The sequence below is a fragment of the Alnus glutinosa genome, chromosome 11 (assembly GCF_958979055.1).
Source record: "Alnus glutinosa chromosome 11, dhAlnGlut1.1, whole genome shotgun sequence".
NCBI lineage: Eukaryota > Viridiplantae > Streptophyta > Magnoliopsida > Fagales > Betulaceae > Alnus > Alnus glutinosa.
Genome location: NC_084896.1, coordinates 1,928,330 through 1,955,948, shown reverse-complemented (window position 1 = coordinate 1,955,948; position 27,619 = coordinate 1,928,330). Strand labels below are relative to the sequence as shown.

The 27,619-nt window shown below is 35.8% G+C and overlaps 3 protein-coding genes across 3 annotated transcripts; 1 reads left to right on the top strand and 2 right to left on the bottom strand.

The window, feature by feature from the left end:
• Positions 1–9,823: 9,823 nt before the first annotated feature.
• On the bottom strand, positions 9,824–10,366 carry LOC133881993 (receptor-like serine/threonine-protein kinase SD1-6). Its single transcript, XM_062321074.1, has 2 exons — positions 10,226–10,366; positions 9,824–10,117 (listed from the first exon to the last, which is right to left on the bottom strand). Exons 1-2 carry the CDS (start codon positions 10,364–10,366, stop codon positions 9,824–9,826), a joined length of 435 nt encoding a protein of 144 aa, XP_062177058.1.
• A 514-nt stretch (positions 10,367–10,880) lies between these two features.
• Positions 10,881–14,041, bottom strand: LOC133881992 (G-type lectin S-receptor-like serine/threonine-protein kinase At2g19130). Its single transcript, XM_062321073.1, has 4 exons — positions 12,715–14,041; positions 12,480–12,605; positions 11,527–11,741; positions 10,881–11,112 (listed from the first exon to the last, which is right to left on the bottom strand). Exons 1-4 carry the CDS (start codon positions 14,039–14,041, stop codon positions 11,095–11,097), a joined length of 1,686 nt encoding a protein of 561 aa, XP_062177057.1. The 3' UTR covers positions 10,881–11,094.
• Positions 14,042–18,669: 4,628 nt separating this feature from the next.
• Positions 18,670–27,486, top strand: LOC133882688 (protein DETOXIFICATION 46, chloroplastic-like). The gene is made up of 14 exons (XM_062321895.1): positions 18,670–19,269; positions 19,469–19,563; positions 19,720–19,828; positions 20,016–20,071; positions 20,546–20,601; positions 20,964–21,102; positions 21,246–21,383; positions 21,469–21,537; positions 21,642–21,752; positions 23,087–23,215; positions 23,735–23,812; positions 26,751–26,822; positions 26,918–26,980; positions 27,067–27,486. Exons 1-14 carry the CDS (start codon positions 18,834–18,836, stop codon positions 27,166–27,168), a joined length of 1,653 nt encoding a protein of 550 aa, XP_062177879.1. The 5' UTR covers positions 18,670–18,833; the 3' UTR covers positions 27,169–27,486.
• The last annotated feature ends 133 nt before the right edge of the window (positions 27,487–27,619 follow it).

Here is a 27,619-nt window from a genome sequence, read left to right as displayed (position 1 = left end):
TTAGGAGACTTTGACCGACTTAGTCACACTATACAATAGTCTCTTGTTAAATGATGAGAGAGAAGATGAGTGGGACATTTGTCCCATTGTGAGTGGTCGGAAGAAGATAGGATAATTTTCTCCTAGCCAATCTGGTGGTGACATGTGGCAGGATCAGATTTTCTTATTTTTAAAATCCTCAACTTATTTAAATTATATCAAGACCCCCACTTTAACAAAGTCCTATCATTTGACAATTAATATGTTACCCCCATATTTGAATTAACTACATTCTATCTATAAAATTAGTTATTTATTATTCTTGGTCTTTACAGAAGTAACTATCTATGAAGTAACCGGCCACTTCTAAATAATTTTATAGGTGATTGATCACTCCAAAATAGTTGAAGGGGTTGATCGACTACACTTAAAACTGTTTTGAAGATAGTTGATCACCTTCAAAATACCCGATGGAGTGGCCAGGTTAGGTATAGTTGAAATTGCGAATAATTAAGGGGATCATACTACCCAAATTTTTTGAATGGTCGGATGGATTGTGATGTGTCAATCATGGGAATAGGGTCTGTGTGGTCACAAGAAGGACGGCCCGTTGACAGCATGCTACGTCGAAGCATGCTGTGTAATGAGAGAGGATTAGAAGCAAAACAAATGTTTTCAAAAGGTAGATTAATCGGCTGAGGACCACGCATCATGAAGTGGATATCACTAGTTCGAATCCCCCAACTCCTCTTGCGTGGACATGTTAAAAATAAAAATATAAAAAAAAATAAGAGCCATGGCGTACTTGTCATGCTTCCCATCCCTCTCTATAACTTGCAGTATTGCAGTGAGTAGTTACAAAAAACTAGGACTTTTTTTTTTTTTTTTGCTGAGCAATACAGGAAGAAGGGGAAGTAGCAACAAACAAGAAGAAAGAAAAGAATCCAAAGGAGGGTTCCAAGAGTATACCCATAAGAATTGTAGAAAATGGGGGCACCCATTTTGGAGCAAGATTGGCTCTCTGATTGGGTTTCCTTTAGACTTTTGAAGCTTCCCAAGAAGGAACGCAGGGAAGAAAACTTGTACTTCTCTTGTGGGACAGTAATATTGCTGACTAACAGATCGTTTGCAAAACGCTTACCACTTTTTTGTCATGTACCTATTTTGAACATTAGTTCAGCAGTGGCGGAGACTAAGCACAAAATAATTTTTATAATAAAAGTCTATAAAATATTTTAAGCTCAAAATTAATTAAAACAATTATTATATAATAGCTTCTTACACATTTATGACATTTTTCATACTGTTTTAGTCTACTCATAAATATTCTTCTTCTTCCTCTCTTCCTTTTTTTTTTTTTTTTTTTTTTTTTTTTTTTTTTTTCTATGATTTTAAATGAGATTGAAGTAAAACCAATGACAAGGATTAAGGAAAATTTAATCGTATGGCTCATAAGAGTGGGAAGAACACGTTGCTAATAAGGTGGTCAAATGGGTCCTTCTTTTTTTTTTTTTTCCTGGGCTATTAAATGCATAGTCCTAAATGATGTCGGAATTATGCATGTAAAGTCATGTTGAATGAATACATGGGCCATCATCTTACATTATTTTCTATGATTTTTTTCTTTTTTAGAAAAGTACACATATCCCTTCAAACTATTACTCAATTATCAATATACCTCTCAAATTACTAATTGTGTCAATGTTTCCCCTCAAACTACCAAAAAATGTTATGTCCCCTCTAAGACTAACAAAAAGACAAAAATGACCCTAAATTTTTTTAAATATGACAAAAATGTCTTTATAAATTCTAAAAAAAAAAACACTAAAACCAAAAACAAATAATAAAAACAAAAATTGAAAAAGAAATAAAATAAAATAAACGAAAAAAAATAATAAAAAAAAGAACGATTTTAAAAAAAAAAAAAAAAAACTATAAAATAAAAATTATAAAATAATTTTTTTTTTAAAAAAAAAAAAAAAAAACTGTTTTTTATTAAACTACAAAACATTTTTTTAAAAAAAAAACAAACAAACAAATAGAAAAAGAAAGAAAAACTAGTTTTTAATTATTATTATTATTATTATTATTATTATTATTATTATTATTATTATTATTATTATTATTATTATTATGTATAAATTTTTGTTATTTTATATTTTTTTAATAATTTTTTTAGTTTTTTTTTTTTATTTTAATAATTTTATGAAGGGTATTTTTGTTATTAGGGGGGCACTAACATTTTTTGGTAGTTTAGAAATGACATTAACACAATTGGTATTTTTTTGGGGGGGAGGGGGAACATTGTCAATGTGGTGGTAAATTGAGGGGTTATGTCTATTTTTTTTTAAAAAAAAAAGTATTTTCTATGATATTAGTTGTGGTCCTCGTGGATAAGGAGTCATGTTGTTGGTACAGTTTTCGGTATGGTGTAAATCTGCATGTTCTTTGATGTTATTCACACCTCTCAATAATTCTGCAAAACAACAAAAACTAGAGACCCTTCCGGGGATCCCGCTCCGATGTCTAAGTTAGCTTCTATGAGAAAATAATGCTCTATGCATAAAATTGAGTCTTAGTTTATACCTGGGGTATGGGCCTATTTATAGGCAAAGAGATAGAGTCAAACCTAGATTAGGACTCATGCTCCTTGTTTATCTAGAACTGCTGTTAGAGTTCTAATTGGACTTTAACCCTTTATTAGACTTCTAATTGGATATCTTCTGAGACTTCTGATCTGATAATTTTTCCTATTTGATTGGACCATGAGTCCTATCCCAATTCTCCGATTTATCTGAAGTAGTTATTAAATGTCTATCTCCTCCTTGGATCGGGTTGAATGGAATTTATCCCCAACAGTTACCCCCCAATTCTCTTATCCGAAACTTGCTTGAATAATGGGAATTCCATGTCTAAGGAAACCCGAGCTTTGTCTCCTTCTGAAAACATGCTAACCTACAAAATCTGAGGGTTAAATCTTACCCCCCCCCCCCTATTACCTTCTTGTTTTTCCTTAGGGTTTTCTCCCTGTCACTTGGAATGGCTAACTCCTGAAAAACCTGCAAAACCTGAGGGTTAAATCCGACCCTCCTGGCTCTCTTTATTTCTTTCTCTCAGCTAGGACTGATCCGAGAGTTTTCTTCTTGCTCTCGGCTAGGACTGTTCCGAGAGATTTCTTCTTGCACTCGGCTAGGACTGATCCGAGACTCTCGGCTAGGACTGTTCCGAGAGATTTCTTCTTGCTCTCGACTGGACTGATCCGAGACTCTCGGCTAGGACTGATCCGAGAGTTTTCTTCTTGCACTCGGCTGGGACTGATCCGAGAGGTTTTCTTCTTGCTCTCGGCTAGGACTTATCCGAGAGGTTTCCTCTTGGACTCGGCTAGGACTGATCCGAGAGTTTTCTTCTTTCTCTCAGCTAAGATTGATCCGAGAGGCTTCTCTTTTTGGTCTCGGCTAGGACTGATTCGAGAGGCTTTATCTTGCCCTAGGCTAGGACTGATCCGAGAGGCTTTCTTCTTGCTCTCGGCTGGGACTGATCCGAGAGGTTTTACCTACAAAATAAGCGACACAACGGGTTCCTGGTCCCTAGACCGGGAACACTCCGATGCTTAAGTCAGCTCTATTCTTTTATTCTGAAAATACTTATTCCCAAAATCTGGGGAATTTTCTGTCTTTTATTATAAATAGTCTGAATTAAAAATAAAAGTCTAGTTCTTTGCAAACATAAATGCTAAAAAATAAAAGCAAGCCTGAAATTTCCGAGAGTCCTTTCTACATGATCACGGGTAGATTCTGTTGTTGCCTCGGCTCTCTATGTCGTGGGCTTCTTCTTCTTCGGTCCTCTCTTCTTTCTATGTCATCTCGGGGATCATTCTCCTGATGCCTCTCGTCTAGCTGAGGATAGTCTCGGGGATAGTAATCCCGTGGCTGCTGATCTCGGGACTAATAGTCTCGATGATTCTGAGGCCTGTTATTTTCTAGCGGGTTTCGTTGCTCTCCCAAGAACCGAACCAACTTGCCATTCTTTATGAATTCTTCTATTAACAACCTTAGGGTTACGCACACCTCGATGTAATGACCTGCTTGCTTATGAAAATCACAATACTTGCCTGCATTCCTGTAAGGAGCATTACCTGGTATCTTTTGTGGTTCCCGAAACGCCGGGTCTTTTTTTATCTCCATAAGGACTTCTGAAATCTCAACATGGAGAGGTGTAAAGTTGTAATCTTTGAACTTCTTTACCTGCTTCTACTCTTCCCCATCAGCTTTCTGAATTCTTTCCTTTTCTTTTTCGGGGCTGTCACTTGGGGTAGCCTAGAATTGGCCATAGCCTTTAGCGTCTCTTCCTGATTGATGTATTCTTCTACTCTATCCATTAGGCCCTGCAAGGTACTCGATTGCTTCCGGACCAACTTCTTCATCAAAGGCTCCTCGGGTGAAATTCCCTGATAAATGGCAGCAAAGATCATATCCTCAGTCGGATCTTCGACCGTAACCTTCTCTCGTTGAACCGAGTCATAAACTCCTTAAGACTCGCGTTGCTCTGCTGGTGCAACGATAACAAATATCTTGAAGGCTTTTTCTTTGTCCAAAAAGCTAGAAATTCCGTTAGGAATATTTTAGACAACTCCTTGAACTGATCAACAGAATTCGGGGGCAGCTTCCTGAACCAGTCTCGAGCATTCCCCGAAAGAGTAAGAGGGAAAGCCAGACACGCTACTTCATCGGGTGTCTCGTGAAGGTCTAGATGAGTTTGGAAATTCTCTAGGTGATCCAGGGGATCTCCGTCTCCTGCATAACTTAGAATTTAGGATACCTTAAACTTCTCGAGAAGCCGATATTCTGCTACCCATCTGGTGAAGGGTGAGTCTGTACCCATTAGGAGCTTGTCCACCACTACGGATCTGCTTTTGTCCTTTCTTTTCATCTCCATGTATGTGCATCTTCTCTCCAGCTCGGCAATTACTCTGCTTAGATCTCCTTGGCAGTCATCCTCCCTCAGAGGATTAGTGTTGTTGTTGCGATCTTCTTCCTCACGCTCATCCCTGTTCATCTCAGGATTGGGCTGCACCGGCCTCTTGCGCAACAATTCGGCATTCTGCTTAGTTAAGGATTCGATCTGGGCTTCCAATGCTGCTATGCGATCTTGATCTTCACCCCCCAGGGGAGGGAATGGTATGAAAAGAGGTTGATGGAGAATTTCACAGATTGATGTGGTATGAAAAGAGGCTCCTGAGTCCAAGATCCAAGAGTCAAGAGGACTGTCAGTAGAGATAAGTATAGCATCCTGCACTTCTTCTGTCACCACGATGTTTACAGAATCGTCGTCAGTCTTCTTCTTCCTTTGTTCTTTGCAATTATTCTTCTTGAAGTGGCCTGTCTTACCATAGTTCCAACACTCTGGTTGTCACCTAAACTTGGATTTGCTTCTGGCCTTTCTAGATTTAAATCTGCGTTTCCCAGAGTTCCTCTCTTGACCTCTACCACTTTCTTCAAGATTTAAGGTTGCACCAAAACCGGAGGATTCACCAGCATCCTTCCTGCGGACCTCCTCACCAAGAACCAAATCCCTGACATCTTCATAACTTAGTTTACTCTTACTTGCAAAGTTACTCACAATCATTCTCACGGCTTCCTAGCTATTTGGCAAAGACGCCAAAACGATAAACGCGTGAATCTCATCATCAAAATCAATTTCCACCGAGGATAGTTGATTTGTGATGGTGTTGAATTCATTGAGATGTTGCGCCACCGAAGCCCCTTCCTCCATCTTCAGGTTGAACAGTTTTTTCATCAGATGCACCTTGTTGTTAGCCGATGACTTCTCGTACATGCTTAACAAAGCTACCATTAGACCTGCTGTGGTTTTCTCCTTTACAACGTTGTGTGCCACTGATTTTGACAATGATAACCTGATAACTGTCAAGGCTTTACAATCAAGCAGAGTCCACTTGTTATCAAACATGTCGTTAGGCTGTTCTTCCAAAAGAGGTTGATGGAGATCTTTCCCATAGAGAATATCTTCAATATGCACTTTCCAGGACCCAAAATATGTGCCATTAAATTTTTCGATGCCAATCTTCCCTTCTTCTCCTGCCATCGCTCCCACCTGAACCAAAAAATGGCTATGATAGCAGTTGTTAGGAAATAAGTCATATTTCCCAAGACCCGTGAGATGCAAAAAATTAAAAAGACAAGAAAAATTAAATCATATCACACATAACACCAAGATTTAAATGGATCCTTCAAATTGAGGTACATCTACTGTAGGAGACGCAAAAAAAATTCATTATTGTAGGGAGAAAATCACTCAAAGCCCAAAGCCCCAATACACACAGATTTCACTCACTCTAAAAAAGAAAATCAAAGAATCCTTCTTTTTGTGTATTGTTGTACGGCACATCAAGAAGAGAAAACCTCTCTTTCTTTTGCTTTGTGCCGCACACCAAGAAGAATAAACTTTTCTTCTTATGCTTCTATTTTTGTTTTTGGTCTTTCTTTGTTTCGGTTGTTTTAAGGATCTGTTTGACTTTGCGATTTGAAAAAGTGCAATTTAAAATAACGATTTTAAAATGTGCGATTTTAAAAAGTGATTTTTAAAAACGCAGTTAAGCGTTTGGTAAAATCAAAGTTTAGCTTTTAAAATCACAAATTAGCTTTTAAAATTTTGCGTTTTCAAAAAAGTATCATCTTACCTACGATTTGAAAACGCAGAAAAATCTACTTTTTGAAATTGCAATTTTTAAAAACGCAGTTCCCAAACAATTTATATCCCGCAATTTGATTTAAAATCGTACTTATTGTCTACGAAAATCACAATCTCAAACGCACCCTAAATATTTCAAACCCGACTCTTTCTTTATATGGGAAGAGAACCGAAGATATTTATTTTACTTCTTCATTAAGTAAAGTCTTTACTTCATTAAGAAGTAAGACTCAAACAACGTGGCACTTCAGGTTATCCCTTAAGTCTGGGTTATGACTTATCCCTTAAGTCTGATTATTTCTTCAGCTTCAAAAAATATCTTCTCATAAAATATCTCCTGAAACTAATCACGGAGAGGACTTTACTTCTTCGAGGAGAAAGCTTCGCAGACTTAAAAAAATCAAGTCAAATTATTTACTACTAGAATATTTTAATACTTTTATTAGATAAATAACATATTTCCATATTAACGTAGACTCGTAACAGTTCAATTCCAAGGTATTGCTGACTATTCCTTACAATTGTGGACCATATGCCAAATTATTTGTTTTATTATGAGAAAGACGCGTTATACGTACAATTATCACCACTGTATACATGGTCTAATCTTCTTCACCTTTATTCAATTTCCACACGAGAATTAGGGAGGCAAGAGACGGGTGATGAGAGATCTTTTATTCTTTTTCGTTTTGGTTTTAGTCATTATCAAGAGCAGATTTTCTTCAAATTTTTTGAATGTTCAGAGGTTTTGAAGAGCCAGAGTCAAGTCTTTCTGGCGCAGGTTAATGGAGAAGATGGGTAGGAAAATCCTTTCGACTGTGATATCAAGGAATTTCCCAAAGCAGAGACCAACAATTATCACAGCCTGTATTGCAAGACTTCCGCATCCAATTTCCAAGTCAACTACCGAGTTAAACTTAGAAACTATTCGCATGGCAATGAAGTAGAATTCCAATATGTTTTTTACTTTTTTTTTTTGTCAAAAAAAATTATATTTTATTTAATTTTTTTCAAATTTTTTTAAATTTTATCTCACAAAGTCAAATTTTGAAGTTCACGCAGTGGATTAGAATTGAATTGTTTTTACTTTTTAGTGAAGAAAGAAGGAAACAAGTAATTCAAACAAGCTATTTCCATTTTTAATTAGAAAAAAAAAAAGAAGTTATTTCTATTTTTTTGGTTGCCCGATTCTTATGACAAGAATAGTTGAAAATTATTTCATGAAAATTAAAGTCACTCTCTGCAATTTCAAAATTTCAACTTTCCTTTTATTTTTTGTCTTACACTTTGTACCATATTGAAAAGTTAGGAGATTTATTTGTATTTTATAAGGAATTACCTTACTCTTATTCTAGAATGGCTTTTGGGTAGACACATGCTATCACTAGCTGCTCATACGCGTGTCGCATTGACGCTTTCATCGCCGCACACTCGCACTAGTCACGAGCTTATTATTTACGTGTGTATTTTTCTACTATTTCAACAATCATTTTTTTTAACAGTATTTAACTGCTTTTTCAATAATCATAATATTGACTTTTAAAAACTGTCATTTCAGCAGCAATAAATTGCTTCTGTAATTCTATAAAAGAAAAACTTTAAGCAGATTTGATTTAACACATTTTTTCTTCTTATTCTTCTCTACGCTTACAAGATTATTTGTTAAGAGTATTGTTCATAATTTGCAATCTACACATTACATTCAGACAATATTATATCATGATGATGACATAATCTATTTTGCTTTCATTAATTATGTAGTTCTCACGTCATTATCTTTTTTTATAACAAGAATCACTATTAGCTCAACCAAGCAAGCCAATTCACATCTTCTACTCTTCTTGCATTCACGGCCAAATATGCTTTCCAATAAATAGGCAACTGCATGTTTGATATTTTCAGAAAACAAACTTTTTTTACCATTAACATGTTAGGAAATAAATCCTATTTCCCAGAGCTAGTGAGAAAAACAAAAAAAAAAAAAAAAAAAAAAAAAAAAAAAAAAAAAATACGAACACAGAGATTTACATGGTTTACTACTGAGATCCGCCAAGTTGCAGAAATGTTTCACTATTTCTTGAGAAACAATCCAATGAAGCGTCAATATAGCATGAAACCCTAAAAAACAGAAGTGCCTATAAATACAACCATCAACTAGGTCAAAAATACTGAAATTTAATAATGATATATTACATATGTAATAGTAATTTTAAAAGTCAAATCAGTTTTAGAAGAAAATGACATGAATTCTCTTTATTGCCTTACTCAATCTTTAGTAGACTACAACATAGAGAAAATATCATAATAAGTCTAATAAGAGTATAAAGAAGTGGCATTTACCTTCACTTTTCACAAAAAAATACAAAAAAACAGAGCACCCTGCTTCACGATGAAGACAGACCTGAGGCTGAGGGCTTCATATGATTACTTAGACGAGCAGGGATAGAAACCAAAATTGGTAGTTGAGGTTGAGGTTGGAGTTGGAGTTAGATTCTAGGCTCCGTTGTTAATGCTTCTTTTTGTATTTTTTTTTTTTTTTTTTGAAAAAAAAAAAGTTTTAATTTGACCCAAAAATAAAAAAGAAGTTTTGAATACTTTGCAGTGTTTATTTATGTTGAAAAATAAAAAAGTGAAACCCGAATTGGGTTTGATGAAAGCCTGTGGTATTTAGTGTGGAAACAATTGAGCACTTAATTTTTTATTACCATAGCCCCTTCACTAACATTTCTAGCAACTATGTATTACTAATTGGATTAAACTTAATCCTAAGTCAAGTTTATTTTGGGTATTAGAGCCCCAGAAATGTTGTTATTTTTTTTTTTCTGTCTTTTGTTTTTTATTTTCAAAATAAAAGCATTAACAAATTAAACACCTCCAAAACATAAAACATTTCAAAATAAATTTCACAATATTGTCACATTAGAACAATTTTTTAAACAAAAATAAATAAATAACCTCCAAAACACGTTAACAAACATACCCTATAATCTTATAAAATGAAAAGAAAAATATGAGTGCATTAATTAAGACAACATTCACCGATTAGTATGTGGTATCTCAATATGCATAAAAGTAAGATAAAAGCATTGGTTCTACAAAAAACACTTTTCTTTGATGTATGAAAATGAAATAGTATTCATCGAGCTTCCATTATTGAAATAGTTAGGTTTCCTACACTGTTGACGGTTGAATTTGTGTCCATCACATTCCGACCTCTCGTGAAAGCAGGTTGCATGGGTGTAGGTAGAGGTGAATGTTCATTGCTAATCATTGAGACTACACTAAGCATGGTAGGTCGATCAGTCGAACTTTCTTGGACACAAAGAAGGCCAATGTTAATGAATCTCAACAGAACAGAAGTGGAAGAAAGATATCCTATTGTTGGCTCCACCATCTCCAAACTTCGATCATCTCTCCACAACTCCCAAGCCTAGTTTCATTTCAAATCAGACTAAATTTAATTAAAGACTAATAGCATTTTAATTTATAAGATTAATGTAAAACATAAGTAATTTGAGAGAGTATAAAAGCTACATACGTATCTAACAAGGCTGAGTGACTCGCAGTTATAGAAGCCAGTGTTCTTCCTACCACTCACAATCTCTAGTAGCAATACTCCAAAGCTAAACACATCAGACTTTACTGAGTATAAACCATCCATAGCATATTCAGGAGACATATAGCCACTGCATTCCAAAATTTAGTAAAAGACCTTATTAGTTGCTTGCTCAGTGAATTTAGCTTAGAATATTAGTGTTGTATATCATACAAATATTATACTTTTATTTCATTATGCTGATGTGGCAGGGTGAAGCAGCCATTAGATATCTTTTTTCAACAATGGCTAATTCAAAGACTACTGCACTCTGTCACGTTAGCATCGTAGAATAAAAGTGAGATATTACTGTGCAGTATAGCATTACTCAGTTGAGAATTGCAAATAAATTTATGCTATGGGTGCTATAGTTTTTACTACAAGCCCTTCATAAACTTGATGTGACAATCTATAATTTGTTAAATGATTATGCAAAAAATTTTGACTTTACTGACTTGTCAACCGTACACTCTTAGTTATTTTATCAATTATAGACGGTAACATCAGTTTGTAAAAATATTGTAGTAAAAATTGTAATATTCCCAAGTGCTTTCTTTGCAGATGTTAGATGTGAAATAAATTGCATACTTACTAAGTTCCGACAATTCGATGTGTGTTTGTTTGTGTTTCGTTGTCTCCAACTATTTTAGCCATCCCAAAATCTGATATTTTTGGATTCATTTCACTATCCAATAGAATGTTACTGGGTTTTAGATCTCTATGTATGATCCGTAACCTTGAATATTGATGAAGATAAAGAAGCCCTTGAGCAATCCCTTCAATAATGTGTATGCGTGTCCCCCAATCTAACATCATTTTCTTGGTTGGATCTGTTTACATAACAACTAAGAATATTAATGCTAAAAAAAAAAAAAGATAGAAAGAAAAAGTACTGTAAAAAACATGATAACAAAAATATGCACACACCAAAGAGATAGAAATCCAAACTTTTATTGGGCATGTACTCGTATATTAACATTTTTTCATCTCGCTCAATACAACAGCCTAAGAGTCTGACAAGATTTCTGTGCTGGAGTTTGGCAATTAGTATTGTCTCATTTCTAAACTCCTCAAGCCCCTGTCTAGATCTTTTTGAAAGCATCTTTACTGCAATTTCTTGCCCTTTAATTGATTTCCCCTATAAAAGAAAACCATAAGTTTTTTAAACTTTCATGAAAGTTTACCATTATGGGTTGTCGTAATAGTTTTGAAGCACATTCATCAAGAGAATGAATCATATATACCTTGTAGACTGGTCCAAAACCTCCTTGTCCAAGTTTATTGACAGCTGAGAAATTATTAGTTGCAGTTAATACACTCTTGTAACTGAACATTGGTAACTCACCATCCTTCTTCCCTCTTATATTAACATTATCTTTAGTGTTTGTTCCATCGTTGATTCCATGAAGTTCAGTACTGAAATCAAATAACAATATATCATGTCTTGAAGTCTCCTCTCCTGTTTGATATAGCATGACCAGAATTTGTCACTTTCATGGAAAATCAAATAACACTATGAGCCATGTCAGTACACAACGGTAAATAATTAAGTTTATGATGCATAAGAAAATTGAGAATAAGATTTGAAGATTATTTCTTGAATAAGATCATCCCGAAAATGAAAAGAATCGTACAAAATATTTGAAGATTATGTTTAAAATAATATATTGTACTTTCTATACAAGAATTTTACTTTGTCTCTAAATTTATGGTTATGTTTTGTATTTTTATTTCTTTATTTTTGTATTATTTTGGAAACAACTTTTGAAGTATCAATTAAATTTTAAGTCTTTCAGAATTATTTTTTTGTTTGCTTATTTTGGACAATTAAGAGTTTTCTCTTCCTTATTTGTTATTTTCTCTCTTCTTAGATTTTCTTTTATATCTTTAATTCATAATTTCTATTGTTTCATACGCTGTCAGAACAATTTTAGTTATGTCCCGTGTCAATTGCTTTAGTCAGATCCGCAGATAATCATTTCAAAACCCTGAGCACTATCTCCACCAACTGATCATCATGATCATGAAAAAAAAAAAGACTAATTCTTGACAGTTTTTCTAGACGGTTTTAGAAACCGTCTAGAATTAAATTTTTAATGACACTTTTCTGAAAATTGCTTAAGGATGATCGAAAAATAAAAGTTCGTATATTTTTTTAAGTAATTTCTATGTATATGATTAGAACTTTTACACTTACCTTTGTGCTTGTGTTTGAGCTTTCGCTTCCTTGAAAAGCAAATTGAGAGGAATAAGATAAGCCCGATTGCGGTTGCAGTGACCAGCACTCCTAAAATCACCCACACTTTCCGCTTGTTGCCTGATTCTGATTATAAGAATCACTATTAGCTCAATTATAACTGAGATTTAAGTATTCATACATTCAGAAAGAGAGATAACATAAAATTGTGTAGATTTCATTTTATTCATCCTACTTTTTGTATCTTGATACTCATCAGCAGCAAGTCTGAGATAGATATCTTGTCCAGCCTTGCCACCATCTGAGGGTTGCTGTAAATTTAAAAGAGCTCCTTCCCATATCATACAGCTGTACCCGCTGCTATTATAAGCATAAGCTGTGCAAGAGCAATCATTCATGCAAGCCCCTTCACAATTCATAGCACTCACTGCCGAATGTGCTTTTGAATTAACAGGGAATCTCAGGATTGGTATTTTCATGAACCAATCTTTTTTTCCATTAGCATACGTATTTTTCATACATTGCAAAGGGGATTTACGCACACAACCACCTGACCAATCACTCAGGGACGTTTCTTCAATTGAAAATGGTTCGAAACCATTTAAACATACGCAGGGGTTTGCGAAATTCGTATAATTCACGCCAAATGCACCGCACAAACCATAGACATCAGATATATTTACCGGTCGAGACCAAAATAAATTCCAAACCCAAAATCTTTCCGACCATGAGAGTTGCTGGAGCAGTCCTGAAGAATTGATGACAAACCTATATTGGGGAGAACTGTTTTTAATCGAATAAGTAAAATAGCTTTCATTTTCATTTGTCACAAAACTGGGGTTGGTAATATAATTCAACAACATGTCAGGAGCTAAGCTGAAAGATTTGTTTTTTTCATCCCAAACTCCAGAACTGGAATACATTTGGGATCTGTTCCACTCCAAGATAAATTGTTGACTTCCATCTCGGGCTAACCTGAAGGAGAACATACCTGGTGCAGGATCTTTTGAATTTTTCCATGAAATAAGCTGCTTTGATTTTCCAGTAATCTTATCGATCCCAAGCTTTGCACCAGGAAGCCATGTATCTGTCGGATGGTCGAAACTCTCCCAAAAGATAGTATTCTGGTTGGAACTATCTCTTAAAACAAAATTTCCATCATCACCAAGTACTGCTTCAGTTGAGTTTGACCGGGAAAGTGTCAAATTTGTCGACCAAACTGGGATATTGGAGGAACCTTCAAGCAGAACTAGATTGCCATCTTCGTAGAGTTCAAGTCTTGAGGAAGATGGGTCAGACAACGGGTTTTCTCTATTTGCTACCCAAACAATGTCCTTCCGATCTAACATTTTGTACCATATGCCCAGGTAGATTTTTAATGAAGTTCCCGGTTTGAAGAAACCGAGCTCAAACTTGCTACCTTGAGATAATTTGGTCTCACTCCCTGAAAGAGACTGACCTGGTGAAAGGGTATCACCAGCTATGGAGAAGCATGCTCTGTAATAGGACAGGATCAGAAGCAGAACAAATAAGAGCCATGGCTTACTCTTCATCGCACCCATCCCTCTCCGAGTCTCTAACTTGCAGACCTGCAGTACCGCAGTTGGTATTATTACAAGAAAACTAGGACCTTTTCTTGTGACGAAGTTCACTTCAGCATAAGCAGTAAGCACAAAATAATATTTTAAGAGGAAGAGAATTGGTTACTGATAATGTTTTAAAGACACTTGGAGTAAATTATAACTAATATAACCCGTGCATATATAGCGAGCGGGTTATAGGCTAGTTTTTAACTAATGTACGTGGATAGTACATGGAAGAGAAATTATACTTGGATTCTGCAAAAACTAATAAATTCTGTGTGGATAGCGTTATTATTGGTAAAAGAAACTAAAAATTATGAGTGAACTAAGACAACATTTCTTTTCTTTGATGTACGAATCAGTCGTCCGGCTTCCATTTTCTTTGTGAACTAAGCATTTTTCTGCGCTGTTAATTTTTGAATCTGTGTCCATCATATTCATTTCCGGCAGTTGCTTGGGACCTTCGGTGTTAACATATGACTTGATTTTTATCAAGTCTTTGCGGGTCCAGCTATATTTGGGAGATGAATAATGATTCAATGCCACCTAAATATACAATTTTTCACCTACTTTTTGAATTTTTTTATTTTTTAAAAATAAATTAAAGTGGGGGACCACATTGCCACATAGACAAGGTGGTGAAAAGTTGTATATTTAGGTGGTAGTGAATCATTACTCTTGGGAGATTATGACCATCCCACCGATACATGGCTGCTAGGTGGAAGGTTGGGATTGATAAGATTATTGGAAATTAAATCGAAGCAGCAGCTTATTTCATAGTTTCCACATTGTCGCGTCATTGTCATCGACTCATTGGCACGAAAGATGCCAAGGATCAAAGACTTGTCTGGGCCGATCGAGCTCATGAATGTGAATAGACCCAATTATGCCGTCGGCTCTGCACAACGTTAAGACTAACGGTCTTGTTTGGTAAGGGAAGGAGAATTGGTACTAGTGAGAATTAGAATTGATAGATGTGATATAAAGTAAAAAAAAATTGTATAGAAAAGTGAAAAAATTTTATAATATAGTTAATTTTTTTTATTTAAATAATAATAAAAAATTATTGATATGATATGAAGTTGGAATGTTTTGAAGTTAGTTATTTTTAGAATAAGTGAGGAAGGGAAATTCTCATTCCCCTTCCTTTGCCAAACGAGCCCAACATGTCGACGATGTCGTGTTGAACATGATCATCCTTTTTTTTTCTTTTAGCAGTCAATATTACTACAATTTCAAACCGCCAAAATATTCTTCATTATCCTTATAAGAGATATGGGCCCGTTTGAAATTTCCCCCCACCCTTCACTTCAGGAATTTCTTTTTGAATGATTGATGTGATGTAAAGTTGAAATAATTTATACGAAAAAGTGAAAAGAATTTATATTGTAATGAGTTTTTTATTTAAAAAGTAATAAAAAAAAATGTTGATGTGATATAAAAAGTGGAATAAAAAAAAAAAAAAGTTAAAGAATGTGTTGAAGTTAAAATTTTTTGGAAGAAGTAAAAATAAAGGAAGAAGAATTTCAAACCGGACTTTAAGACACAACTCTTGATCACCTTGCTCATGTGGCAATGTGGTCCCCCCAACTAGCTTTAGAGTATTAAAAAAAAATAAAAAATAAAAAAGTAAAAGTTAAAAGTTAAAAGTTGTCACGTGAGCAATGGTAATCAAGAATTGTGTCTTAGGGTAAAGTATCGACTTGAGTTAAACTAATAATTCCTGGCATTAAAAAAAAGAAATTATCATAATTTTTTTTTTTTAACAGAAATTCTATCTTCATTCAAACAGAAAACCCCAAAGGGCCAAATTACAGTGACCAGAAAGATTTCCTAAAAAGACTCCTTAAACACAAAGCTAAAAATTGACTTGGGAGCAGTTACCAAAACAAATACAAGGATTACAAGTACAACATTAAAGAACTTCTCTTTACAATGAAGCTCACTAAAAAACTAACAGAGGGCAGATCTGAACTAAAAAAGCCATAAAAACTAACAATCTTTGAACATGCAACAAGCAAACTACGAGATCTAACCTAAAAAAGCCAAAAAACAAGACAATAATAAACCCAACAACAGAGGTCCAGTCAAGAGAGGGGAGGGGAGGGGATGCCGCCGTCAAAAAAACGTCGAATCCACCAAAAAACATTGCTAGCCGAGGTGGGGGGGAGAAGGGGAGGTGGCACGTGGCCAGCTGGCCGCCACACGCCAGAACAGATCCTGGCGCATGCGTGCCACGTGCCGGGGTCGATTGGGGGCACGCCGGCCAACGAAAGACTCGGAGGAGTCCAGCAAACCTAATGGTGAGGCCCATGTTGTGAGATAATGGAGAAGGAAATGTAGATCTAAATTCAAAGATTTCAACTTAACAACACTCTCAAAAATCACACAAAACACGGTAAAAGAAGGGGACAACTAGTGAGCTCATTATTGAGAAGGGAAGAGGAGCCTCCAAAGAGACTATTGGTACAAAAAGATGGGGGAGGGAAGCTTCCCTCCTATGGCCGAAAACCAGTGAACTCCTAGAGAGAAGAAGGAGCTTCTCTCTCTAAAACGTCCGGTCAGAGATAAGAGCACAAAGAAGTAGTCTTTACACCTTTCACAAAGTAAGAGCACCTTCATATGTCAATAATTAACTACCCATAAATTTCACATATTCATGATGGCATGGCTAATAGGGTTTGCTTCATAATTGTTAGAATATTAATTAAATGATTAAATTTGTTATTTTTCATTGATTTAAACTTTTAAAATAAGTGATACAAGATCTTAACAACAATGAAGTAAGACCTAAGGGCATCACATTGATTACTTAGAAGAACATGAAAAGAAACCAATATTGGGAGTTGTGGTTGAGGTAGGAGTTAGTGTCGTTAGATTCTACGCTTAATTTGTTCATGTTTTTCTTAGATGATGCCTTTTGTTTTTGTTTGTTTATTTTTAAAACAAAAAATATATATATATATTATAATGTGACATAAGTCATAACGGTGAAAGTTAAAATATTTTTAATCTGATAAAAAAAAAATAATAACAAAAAAGAGAGAAAAAAAGAAAAAGAAAAAAAGAGTTATCAAACAAACCCTTAAAAAAAGGCCACTAGCTAATTCATCATGGTCACCAACATAGCAGAGTCACCAATAGTGGCACCCAAATTGGATTTGATGAAATCCTGTGGCATTTTCTGTGGAAAAAATTGAGCACTTGTTTTTTAATTACCATAGCCCCTTAATTTACAATAATTACATTGCTTCTAGCAACTATATATCACTAGTTGGATAAAACTTAATCCTAAGTCAAGTTTATTCTGGTACGTATTAGAGCCCCAGAAAACTCTTTTCTCTAATGCTTCGTTTATTTTAGTGTAAAATGATTTCTGAAAAATAATTTTGACATTTTACGGTGTTTGGTAGAGGTGAAAATAATGGTCAAGAAATTACCCTGACACCACTAAACCACCACTACTGATGGTAGATTCATTGCTACTTTAGCACCATCTTTCAAGCTCTATATACGAGCACCAATTCTTCCATAATGATAGAGAAACTTCAATGCGGCATCGAGGGAAAGAGTGAGATTTAGGTGTATAAAATATTAGATTTTGAGTAGCTCTGTCAATTGATAGTGAATTTCTATTTTTGGGAGTTGTTACACATCTATCTCTTGTTCATTTTTTTTGAAAACCCATAATTTAATTTGTGAAATTACAAGTTGGTTCTACATATTCAATGGTAGGTTTGTTCATTTCTTATACAAAGATGAATAAAAAGATGAAAACCAAATATTTTTCTTTCTTTAACCACGTAAACGTAAAATTTTGTTTTAATGTATGATTGTGTTATTTTTTTGATTCTTTAAAATCTTAAAATTATTGTCACAAACAAAACTTGGGTCTTCTTTCACGGGTTGGCTACTTCCAAATTTCAAGTAGAAATGAAGTTCTACAAGCGGGATGGCCTTTAATGAAGTTTCGAAATCAAGGGACATAGCTCCCGGCCACCTAGCTAGTTCCGACCCTGATTATTCATCACTAGACCAGCTTTTTGAAATATTATATGATAGTTTCGAGGCGTTAAGTGTGAAAAAAGATGTGTTTACTGGATAAGTCTCCCCTCTAAAGGATAAGAAAAGAAAAAATTTAAGAATAATTACACAAAAGAGTATCAAATTATGAGATACGATATATTGTCACTTAAAGACATAACTTTTGATCACTTTTGTCCACGTAACAACTTTTACTTTTAATTTTTTTTTTTTTTTTTTTTTTAAAAAAAAAAAAAAAAACTTAAAACTAGCTAGGTGATCACCTTGAACAAGATGATCAAGAATTGTGTTTTGGGATAATAATGTATCATATCTGATCAAATTATACATTAATTTGAGATAAGAATATTAAACTAGCAAACGTTTCAAATTAAGATATTCACGTTTTCAGACGTCTCACTTAAGAGTACTCCTTAATAATTTACTGTTAAATCCTACCAAAATTCTTAAAATACTTCTGCGTTTTTTTAAAATTAATTCTGTGGGTTAAATTAACCATGGTTGGGTAAACAAAAAGGGAAATTAATACACACACGCACGATCACAAAGAGCCGCCAGCAGAGCCGCTTGAGTCCAGCTCTTTTTTGAAATTCAGTTAAAATCCATTATATAAACCAACTCTCCTCCTCACTGATTATTCTATCTTCCTCGTCTCATTTCTCAGTCTTCCCCGCTTCTTTTTAATTTTCTTTCAGGCCTCCATTTCCGACGGAAAAGGCAAAAAAAAATGCAATTCCAAACCCTAATAGCTCGCCCTTCTCACATCCCTCTCTTCCAAAACCCCACTCAAAGACCACTCTCTCTTTTCCCTCGCTTTCATGCCCCTTTTTTTCCTTCTAATTTGTCGCTCACTTCGACCTCCAAAAGTCGTCGAAATCGGATAATAACCGCTTGCATTAGCCCTGCCGAAGAGCTCATCGACAATGACCCCGAAATCTCGGGCGAAAACGATGGCGGTATCGTTTCGGTTTCGGAAAAGGTGTTGGGGCTTGTGGAGGTAAAGGAATCGGGGAGTGAAGAGAGACAGAGTATATGGAATCAGATGAAGGAGATTGTGAAGTTCACTGGGCCCGCCACGGGGCTCTGGATTTGCGGGCCCTTGATGAGTCTGATTGACACCGTGGTGATCGGTCAGGGTAGCTCCATTGAGCTCGCTGCTTTAGGTACTGTGTTCTCCTGTGAATTTGGCTTTGTTTAGAATTAGTTCTCTGGTTGGTTGCTGAGAAAATGCAGGAGAAGTTTCTAATTTTACAATTCTCGCTGGAGAAAAAAGAGGGACTTCGGCTCAAACTTACTTGCTTTAGTTACTTTAATTGCTGAGTTGAGTTATGCTTTAATTTGATTGTGAATTTGGACTGACAGGCCCGGCAACGGTTATGTGCGATAATTTGAGTTATGTGTTCATGTTCCTTTCGATTGCTACTTCGAATATGGTTGCTACTTCCCTTGCCAGAAAGGTTGGTTTCTTTAACAATTGAAGGCCTTTGTTGCATTTCGGGTGTGTTACTTCACTTTTGATCATTTGTTTTAATCAATGTCTCTTTGCTCCTCGATATTTTATGCTGCAATTTTGTTTTTTCATTTTTTGTTTTGACGGTATGGCATTGGTACAGGATAAAAATGAAGTGCAGCATCACATATCTAACTTGCTCTTTATTGGGTTCACTTGTGGCTGCTTGATGCTTTTGTTTACGAAGTTCTTTGGTTCATGGGCACTGACTGGTAATAAGGCTTAGAGCTTCTTTGGGCTATTTCTCAAACTACCATTGATAAACTGGGTGTTTGATTGTTTTGGGTAGTCAGTAGTTTTATGTTTTTCACCACTTAATGGATAACAGGAAGTATATTTTACTAAATGAATTCCAGACACACTCCAATGACTGATGAATATACTACTTCGCCTTTTCAGCTTTTACTGGATCAAAGAACGCACATGTTGTACCTGCAGCAAACACATATGTTCAGGTACATTTTCTCTTCGAATCCTCAGTGTGTTTTGAAATATACTTAGAATATTTCCAGTCATTCCTTTTGTGCAGATTTATTTCCCGTTATTAAATTATAAAACCAAGTTATAGAAGAGAAAGGAGAAGAATGAAAGTTCAAAAAAGTAAAATAAAATAACATAAAAAGTTCCCCTTGCATTTCTGTGGGGGCAAAAAAAAAAACCCATTCGGTTTGGAAGTCAGATATACTTGATAATGTAACCATGTTTTGCTGTCATTCATTTATCATATGAATGATCAACATCTATGTTCTGGCTTGTAGTATCTTTTGTCTTTGTTGACTGCCTTTGACAGTTAATATAATCTGACACAGAGTTTTGCTTGTGAACATTTGTTTTCGAGAACAAATATCTCATGGAATCTGGTTGCATGTCTGTAACATTTAATATTCTGCTTCACTTGATGTATTTAATTGGATCTTTTGTGATTGTAGATTCGAGGATTAGCATGGCCTGCAATTCTCATTGGATGGGTTGCTCAAAGTGCAAGGTGCTGCTGATGAACCATATCTCTTTCCATGCATCATCTACTGAATAAGCTTACATTGCCTTAGTATGGTTGTTCATACTTGTTCTTGACCTGCTAATGCATATACTCGTTAGCTAGGAGCTGTACTGGACAAATTTTGTTAAATCTGCAATGCCGTATTGTGCTGCTTGCATCCTTTTCCATACAACTTTTTCTGACTGCAATAAGATATATTTCCTTTGTGTTTATAAGATATTGGGCTTGGTGGTTGACTAGGATACAATTTGAATTGCCCATCTCAATGAGATATTGGCATGTTTAATTAAATTGAAACATTTGTTACTTCATTAAGCTTGTATCTGATATGTTCTTTCATTTCCCAGTCTCGGCATGAAAGATTCTTGGGGACCTTTAAAGGCTTTGGTGGTTGCCAGTGTTGTAAATGCCATTGGTGATATAGTCCTGTGCAGCTTCTTAGGCTATGGTATTGCTGGTGCAGCATGGGCTACAATGGTTTCTCAGGTGCGCTGACTAAAAACTTCAATATTGATTTCTTTCAGGCTGAATATAATTTATAATATGCTCTTATTGATGCATTCTCAATTAAGCCAAGCAAATATACACTTATTTCTTTTTCCATTGCCACTCACCAGCATTTTTTCTAGGTTATTGCAGGTTATATGATGATTGAAACTCTGAACAAGAAAGGATACAACGCTTTTGCTATCTCTGTTCCATCACCACATGAACTTTTAACTGTAGTTGGGCTTGCTGCTCCAGTGTTTGTAACAATGATGTCAAAGGTTAGATTATAGTATTACTCAATGCTGTAGCAGTATTTGGTCTAATGTGATATCTCTATTTTTCTGAGATATTTTGATGCTTCAGGTGGCTTTCTTTTCCCTCCTTACATATTTTGCCACATCTGCGGGCACACACACCATGGCCGCTCATCAGGTTAGTTACACTTGTAATTTTTGTTATTATCTTCCCTGCTTTAGCTCCCCCATCTTTGACAAAACCAATGGCCATTTGCATTGACAACTTGCTTTTTACTCTAGGTCATGGTTCAAACGTTCTTGACGTGTACAGTATGGGGTGAACCTCTATCTCAGACCGCACAATCATTTATGCCAGAGTTAATATATGGATCCCGTCGAAATTTGGAAAAGGTTAGTGATAGTAATTTTTCTGATACTGCAGCAGTTTAAAATTGTATAAGTTGCTGTTACAATCATGTTTTATCTTAAATCTTATGGTTAAATACGTTTTTGCCCCCTGAGTTTTAACCACTTCAATTTTTTCTACCTTTGTTTCATTTTCTATCATATATGGTACTTCGCTTATGGGCATATACGGGAATAGTACCTCCGTCCATCTACCATCAAGAAAACTAACAGATTTTCATGCCAAACCAATCAAAACTTGCCACATGTTATATACATCATTAAGAAATTAAAAAATAAATAAAAATTTAAATTTAAAAATCAAGGAAAAAAAAAATATTGAAAAATAATTTAAAAAACTAAAAAAAATAATAATGAAGGGGTGGCTCCACCCCAGGGCAGGTTTGGGGGTGGCCCCCAAGGCCTCGTCCATTGGCCATATCTTCCGCTGCGATATCTGCTCTATGGCGTGAGAATTTTTCAGGCTCAGATCTTCCGTCTCCTCATGTCTTCACCTTGGAAGACCGCTCAAAGTTTTCCCTTGAATCTGGAATTCCAGATTGCCCATTATCTCCAGAAGTCAAATAAGACCCCAGAACTCCAATCCAGAGTTTTGGTCAAGATTTCTTGACTTCAGGGATAGGGAAATTAGAGACAAGCACTTCTTATGCCATGATGGGTGCATAACAAAACCAACAGGGTTTGGCGGGTTTGAGTTGGTGGTCGCCTACAACACCTGCAAAGAGTGGCAGTGAGCAAGATGAGAAAGGAAAGAATTCTCCTGTTGAGGGTGTGGTCCAGCCTGTTGCTTTGATCACACTTCTGCCCCCAAGGGAAGTTGCAAGACTAGAGATACAGAGGAATTGCTTGCCCACAGGGAACCTCAAATGGGTTACTGTTTATGGGTATTGTCTTATTCTTTCTTTTGTCTTTTATGGTTATACCTATTTATTGTTTGGCTTTAATCTCTCTTCATCCTGGCATCCAGATTCAGGGGAAAAATGTGAGCGGTCTTCCAAGGTGAAGACAAGAGGAGGCGGAAGATCTGAGCCTGAAAAATTCTCTCACCATAGAGCAGATACTTTATTTTGTACCTCACAAAATGTAACCGAGGTAGGAAAAAATAAAGTTATTAAAACCCAAGGAGCAAAAAGGTATTTAACCCTAAATCCTATTGATGCATGATTTAGGTAAAGTCACTCACTCTCTACCAATTCTCTCTCTCTCTCTCTCTCTCTCTCTCTCTCTCTCTCTCTCTCCAGTATTGATGCCATGTTATTTGTCTCTATATTGATTGTTCTTGGTTGAAAGTTTTCTGAGTGCTTAGTGAAATACAACAGGCTCAAATGCTGCTAAAGTCACTTGTCATCATTGGAGCAATACTTGGGTTGCTATTAGGGATTGTTGGAACATGTCTTCCTTGGTTGTTCCCCAAAATCTTTACACATGATCAGAATGTCATACAGGAGGTTAGTTCTTACATTTTGAGTTTATCTGTTGTGAGTAGTATCAGTTCTTTATAGCCTTTGGAGTTATGCCGCTTTGTGCCTTACCAGATTGCATTAAGAGGATTATGACAATTGCTTTTATACTAATTTTTCATCTTTTTAGTGATATTAATTGTTGAGCTGCCAGTGGCTCAATCAGTGGATTTAGAGAATACATGTTACATAAGGTGTTTCTTTCTCATTTCAAAGAGTATTATAACTTAAAAATAAATCTGAGAAATTTAAATTAAATTAACTTTGTTTTATTTGTAGCTGTTACAGTTTGACAGATTATCATATTTGTGCTGTTTCATTGGTATCTCATGTCAGATATCTCAAGTCTGACTTACACTATAGATCTTATTTGAGTTCTGAGTTAAAGTAGAGGAAATTAATTAAGGTGCAGATATTCTATTGGAAACATATGCATTTTCATAATCTTGTGCAAATGGAATAGTAAGTCTTATCTGATTCTTCTTTATATATCTTGTTTCCATGCAGATGCACAAGGTTCTCATTCCATTCTTTCTTGCATTAGCTGTCACACCCCCAACTCTCAGCCTTGAGGGAACATTGCTGGTACACTTGGTTTTACTTTAATATGAAGTTTCTGTCACATTTTTCTAGTGAGTCTTATTCTTGCAAGTCATTTGGATATTTTTTGAACATAGCCTGCTGAAACTTGATATAAGAGTGATGTCTATTTCGGGCTCCAGTGGAAGTATTGACTTAGGATCGATTTATGGATTCTGTCTACATGTGCTTTTGGTGGACTTAGGGTTAGAAGAATTTGTGGATCTGGGGTTTAGAATTTTAGAAGAAAGGATTTGGTTCAAAGATTGACTAGACGGGAAATAAACCATAGTACTGTTTCTTGAAGCAAACAGGTTTCTGAAAGGGTTATTTTGTGAATATTAGGGTTTTGACAGGTAAGGAGAAGGGCTTAATTTGAGGTTACAAAATAGAGAGAGAGAGAGAGAGAGAGAGAGATAGAAGACTTTGACCGTTCTGGGGTTTGACTGTAATGTGAAGTATGCCAAAGAAGAAGAGAGATAAAAGAACATATTAAGCCCAACATGCCTCAATACTCAAAACACCCAATATTCCATCGATCAAAGTTTGAGTTCTTTGAATATAATGAAGCATATTTATTGACCCTTAGTTAATCTACTAGGACTAGGACTCTTAATTTGACTGATAAACAAAAGACTTCATAAAACTCAATAAAAGGCTACTAATTGAATCGGGAATTCTTGAATGCTCTAGACCAAACATAATTCCGAAAATAATCCTAAAAATAAAATTATATGCAGGAAGTTTATGAAATTCCATATCTGCCATTGCACATAAAAAAGCCCATAACTTATAAACTGATGACCCACATTAAAAATTATTTTAATGCTAAGACACTTACAATATAAGCTTCAAAAGCATATAGGTCTTGCTTCAATCTGATGTCTCATAATGGCCCCACATATGAGAAGCTCTTAAGCTGCTAAAACTGAAAATCACTCTAAACACGTCAACTTAACCTTTCTTCCATGGCTGCATCAAGTATGCGTATTTTTATTTAGTATGTGGCTCTATAGGAATTTAGGATATGTAGGTAAAACTGCATACTTTAATTGTATGGCAGTGTTGGAATATATAGAGAATAAATCATCTAGCTAACACTAGATATCTTTTACATGAAGAGTTCTAGTACTAATAACTATCTACCTTATCACAAGACTTAAAGAGACCTAGACTAATAGAATATAACTAGTCTAAAGATTATCCACAGATACAGAGTCTTGATCTAACTCTAACACTTTACACTTATCTTTATCTAATAACAAGTCTAATCCAATAGGCTCTGCCGAGTATTATGAAGTTTATTCAAATATGGGCGGGGAATGGAACTCTCTTTTGATAGACTTAGATTTTTTAATATCAAAATTCTCAGCCAAGAAAACAAAAAAAGGCGGGTGGAGAGAGGTTATTGGTCTAGTTCTACCTATGTGCTTATGATTTTTTATCTTACGATAGACATTTATGCTCCTTGCTATCTTGTCACACAGCAATTCTATGGAGAAGGAAGGGAGAAAAGGTGCGACCTTGAGAGAAGGAAGGGAGAAGATAGTAGAGTGGATTGGGAAGTGCCAGTTGCGTGGCAGTTTGTGAGTGGGTTGCTGAGGGGTGCGGTCCAGCTGGATGGGCCATGCGGTGCGTTTTGAGCAGCTGTGTTTTGCTTATTTTAGTGTCGTTTTGTGCTTTCCTCAGATAGTCGTTTTATGCTTATTAGTGTCGTTTTATGCTTTCCTCAGAATAGTCGCTTTATGTTTAATGGGATGCGTTTTGTAAGGGACATATATAAGTCCCAGGGACGGGTTGTCTAGGTTATCTTTGGAATGAAACAGTGAATTGTCTGGAGGTTGGCATCCTCGAATCTGCCGTATCAGTAATTTCCAATTCCATTAAATACAATTTCCTAATTTCCATTATCATCTCTGAATTCTCATTCCCGCTAAACCCCGTTTTCCCTTAACAACTAGTCACAGTGAACAGGTCTGTTCCAATTGGTATCAGAGCTGTTCACTGTGACTAGTTGTTAAGGGAAAATGGGGTTTAGCGGGAATGGGAATTCAGAGATGATAATGGAAATTAGGAAATTGTATTTAATGGAATTGGAAAATACTGATATGGCAGATTCGAGGATGCCAACCTCCAGACAATTCACTGTTTCATTCCAAAGATAACCTAGACAACCCGTCCCTGGGACTTATATATGTCCCTTACAAAACGCATCCCATTAAACATAAAGCGACTATTCTGAGGAAAGCATAAAACGACACTAATAAGCATAAAACGACTATCTGAGGAAAGCACAAAACGACACTAAAATAAGCAAAACACAGCTGCTCAAAACGCACCACATGGCCCATCCTGCTGGACCGCACCCCTCAGCAACCCACTCACAAACTGCCACGCAACTGGCACTTCCCAATCCACTCTACTATCTTCTCCCTTCCTTCTCTCAAGGTCGCACCTTTTCTCCCTTCCTTCTCCATAGAATTGCTGTGTGACATATCTTGTACTCACAAGGTGTTTCTATCTCAAATAAATAAGTTCTACACAACAAGACCTGAATGTCCTCAACTTTATATCATGCTTTCTTTTCATGTTGGGAATTTCTATGGCACTAGAATTTTTCTGGTGAGTATTAGTATGGTTGCATTTTCTACTCAACAAAATACATAATATAGCTTAATTTATAGGGAAACTTACTGTGATTCCACATCATCAAAACAAAGCACAAGGTCACATTGTCATGGCTATATGGTGGCATAATTTCCCCAACGGGCCAACCCTATGCCATGCCTGAAATGAGCCCAAACCCTGCTAATGAAAATGAGCTCTGCTGGACTGGGGGTCCACCCTGTTCATGATCAAGTTTATTTACTATATTGCAGTTTCTTGCGTAAGAATGGTCTCAAATTTGTATTCTAATATTAAAGTGTCTGTTTTGTTTCGGCAGGCTGGACGGGATCTTAAATTTATTAGCTTATCAATGACCGGATGCTTTTCTATGGGTGCTCTACTCCTACTGGTATAGATATGTTTCATGCTCTTCTGGTGTCCTTTGTACATGTTCTTTCGTTCACCATGCATTAACAAGGCCCTTCCCATCTTTCTTTTCACCAGCTTGTAAGCAGTAGAGGATATGGTTTGCCTGGCTGCTGGTTCGGACTTGTAGCATTTCAATGGGTAAGTAGAGCAACGTTACCTGCTTGCATGTACCAATATATTATATATTTGAACTTCTCTAACTGCAAAAAGTTTTTCCTTTTCAGGCTCGATTTTTCCTATCTCTTCGGCGCCTTCTTTCTCCGCATGGCGTACTTTACTCTGACGATTTGAGTGTGTCTAACTTGGAAAAGCTGAGAGCTACCTAGTTTAGGAACCCACATGAACACATACGAAAATCAATTTAGCAAGAATCCAATTCATTATTCTATGAATTACCCACACAAAAAAAAGAAAAGAAAAAAAGAATGAGTATCACATATTGCCCTTGTGGCCAAACATTAAATTGTCATGCTGTGCCTCAATGATGCTAAAAGCAAAAGCAATGTATGTCTCAAGCTGTGATATGTATTACACCACAGCCAGGAGTTGCTTGCTTGTTAGTTAGTTGTATTTTTCTGTATCTTACAAGAAAGAACTCTGTGCCACTTGAAAATTAATTGAAGTTGGTTGTTTTATTCATGGAATCACTGCACCATCTTCATTATTTCTGTGACAAATGCTCTCTGTACCCAAAATTAGCATACATCAGAGATAGGTGGTTTAACCCTTAACAGACCCATGGTTGTGGTGACCGACGGCTCTAATTATTTGAGCCTC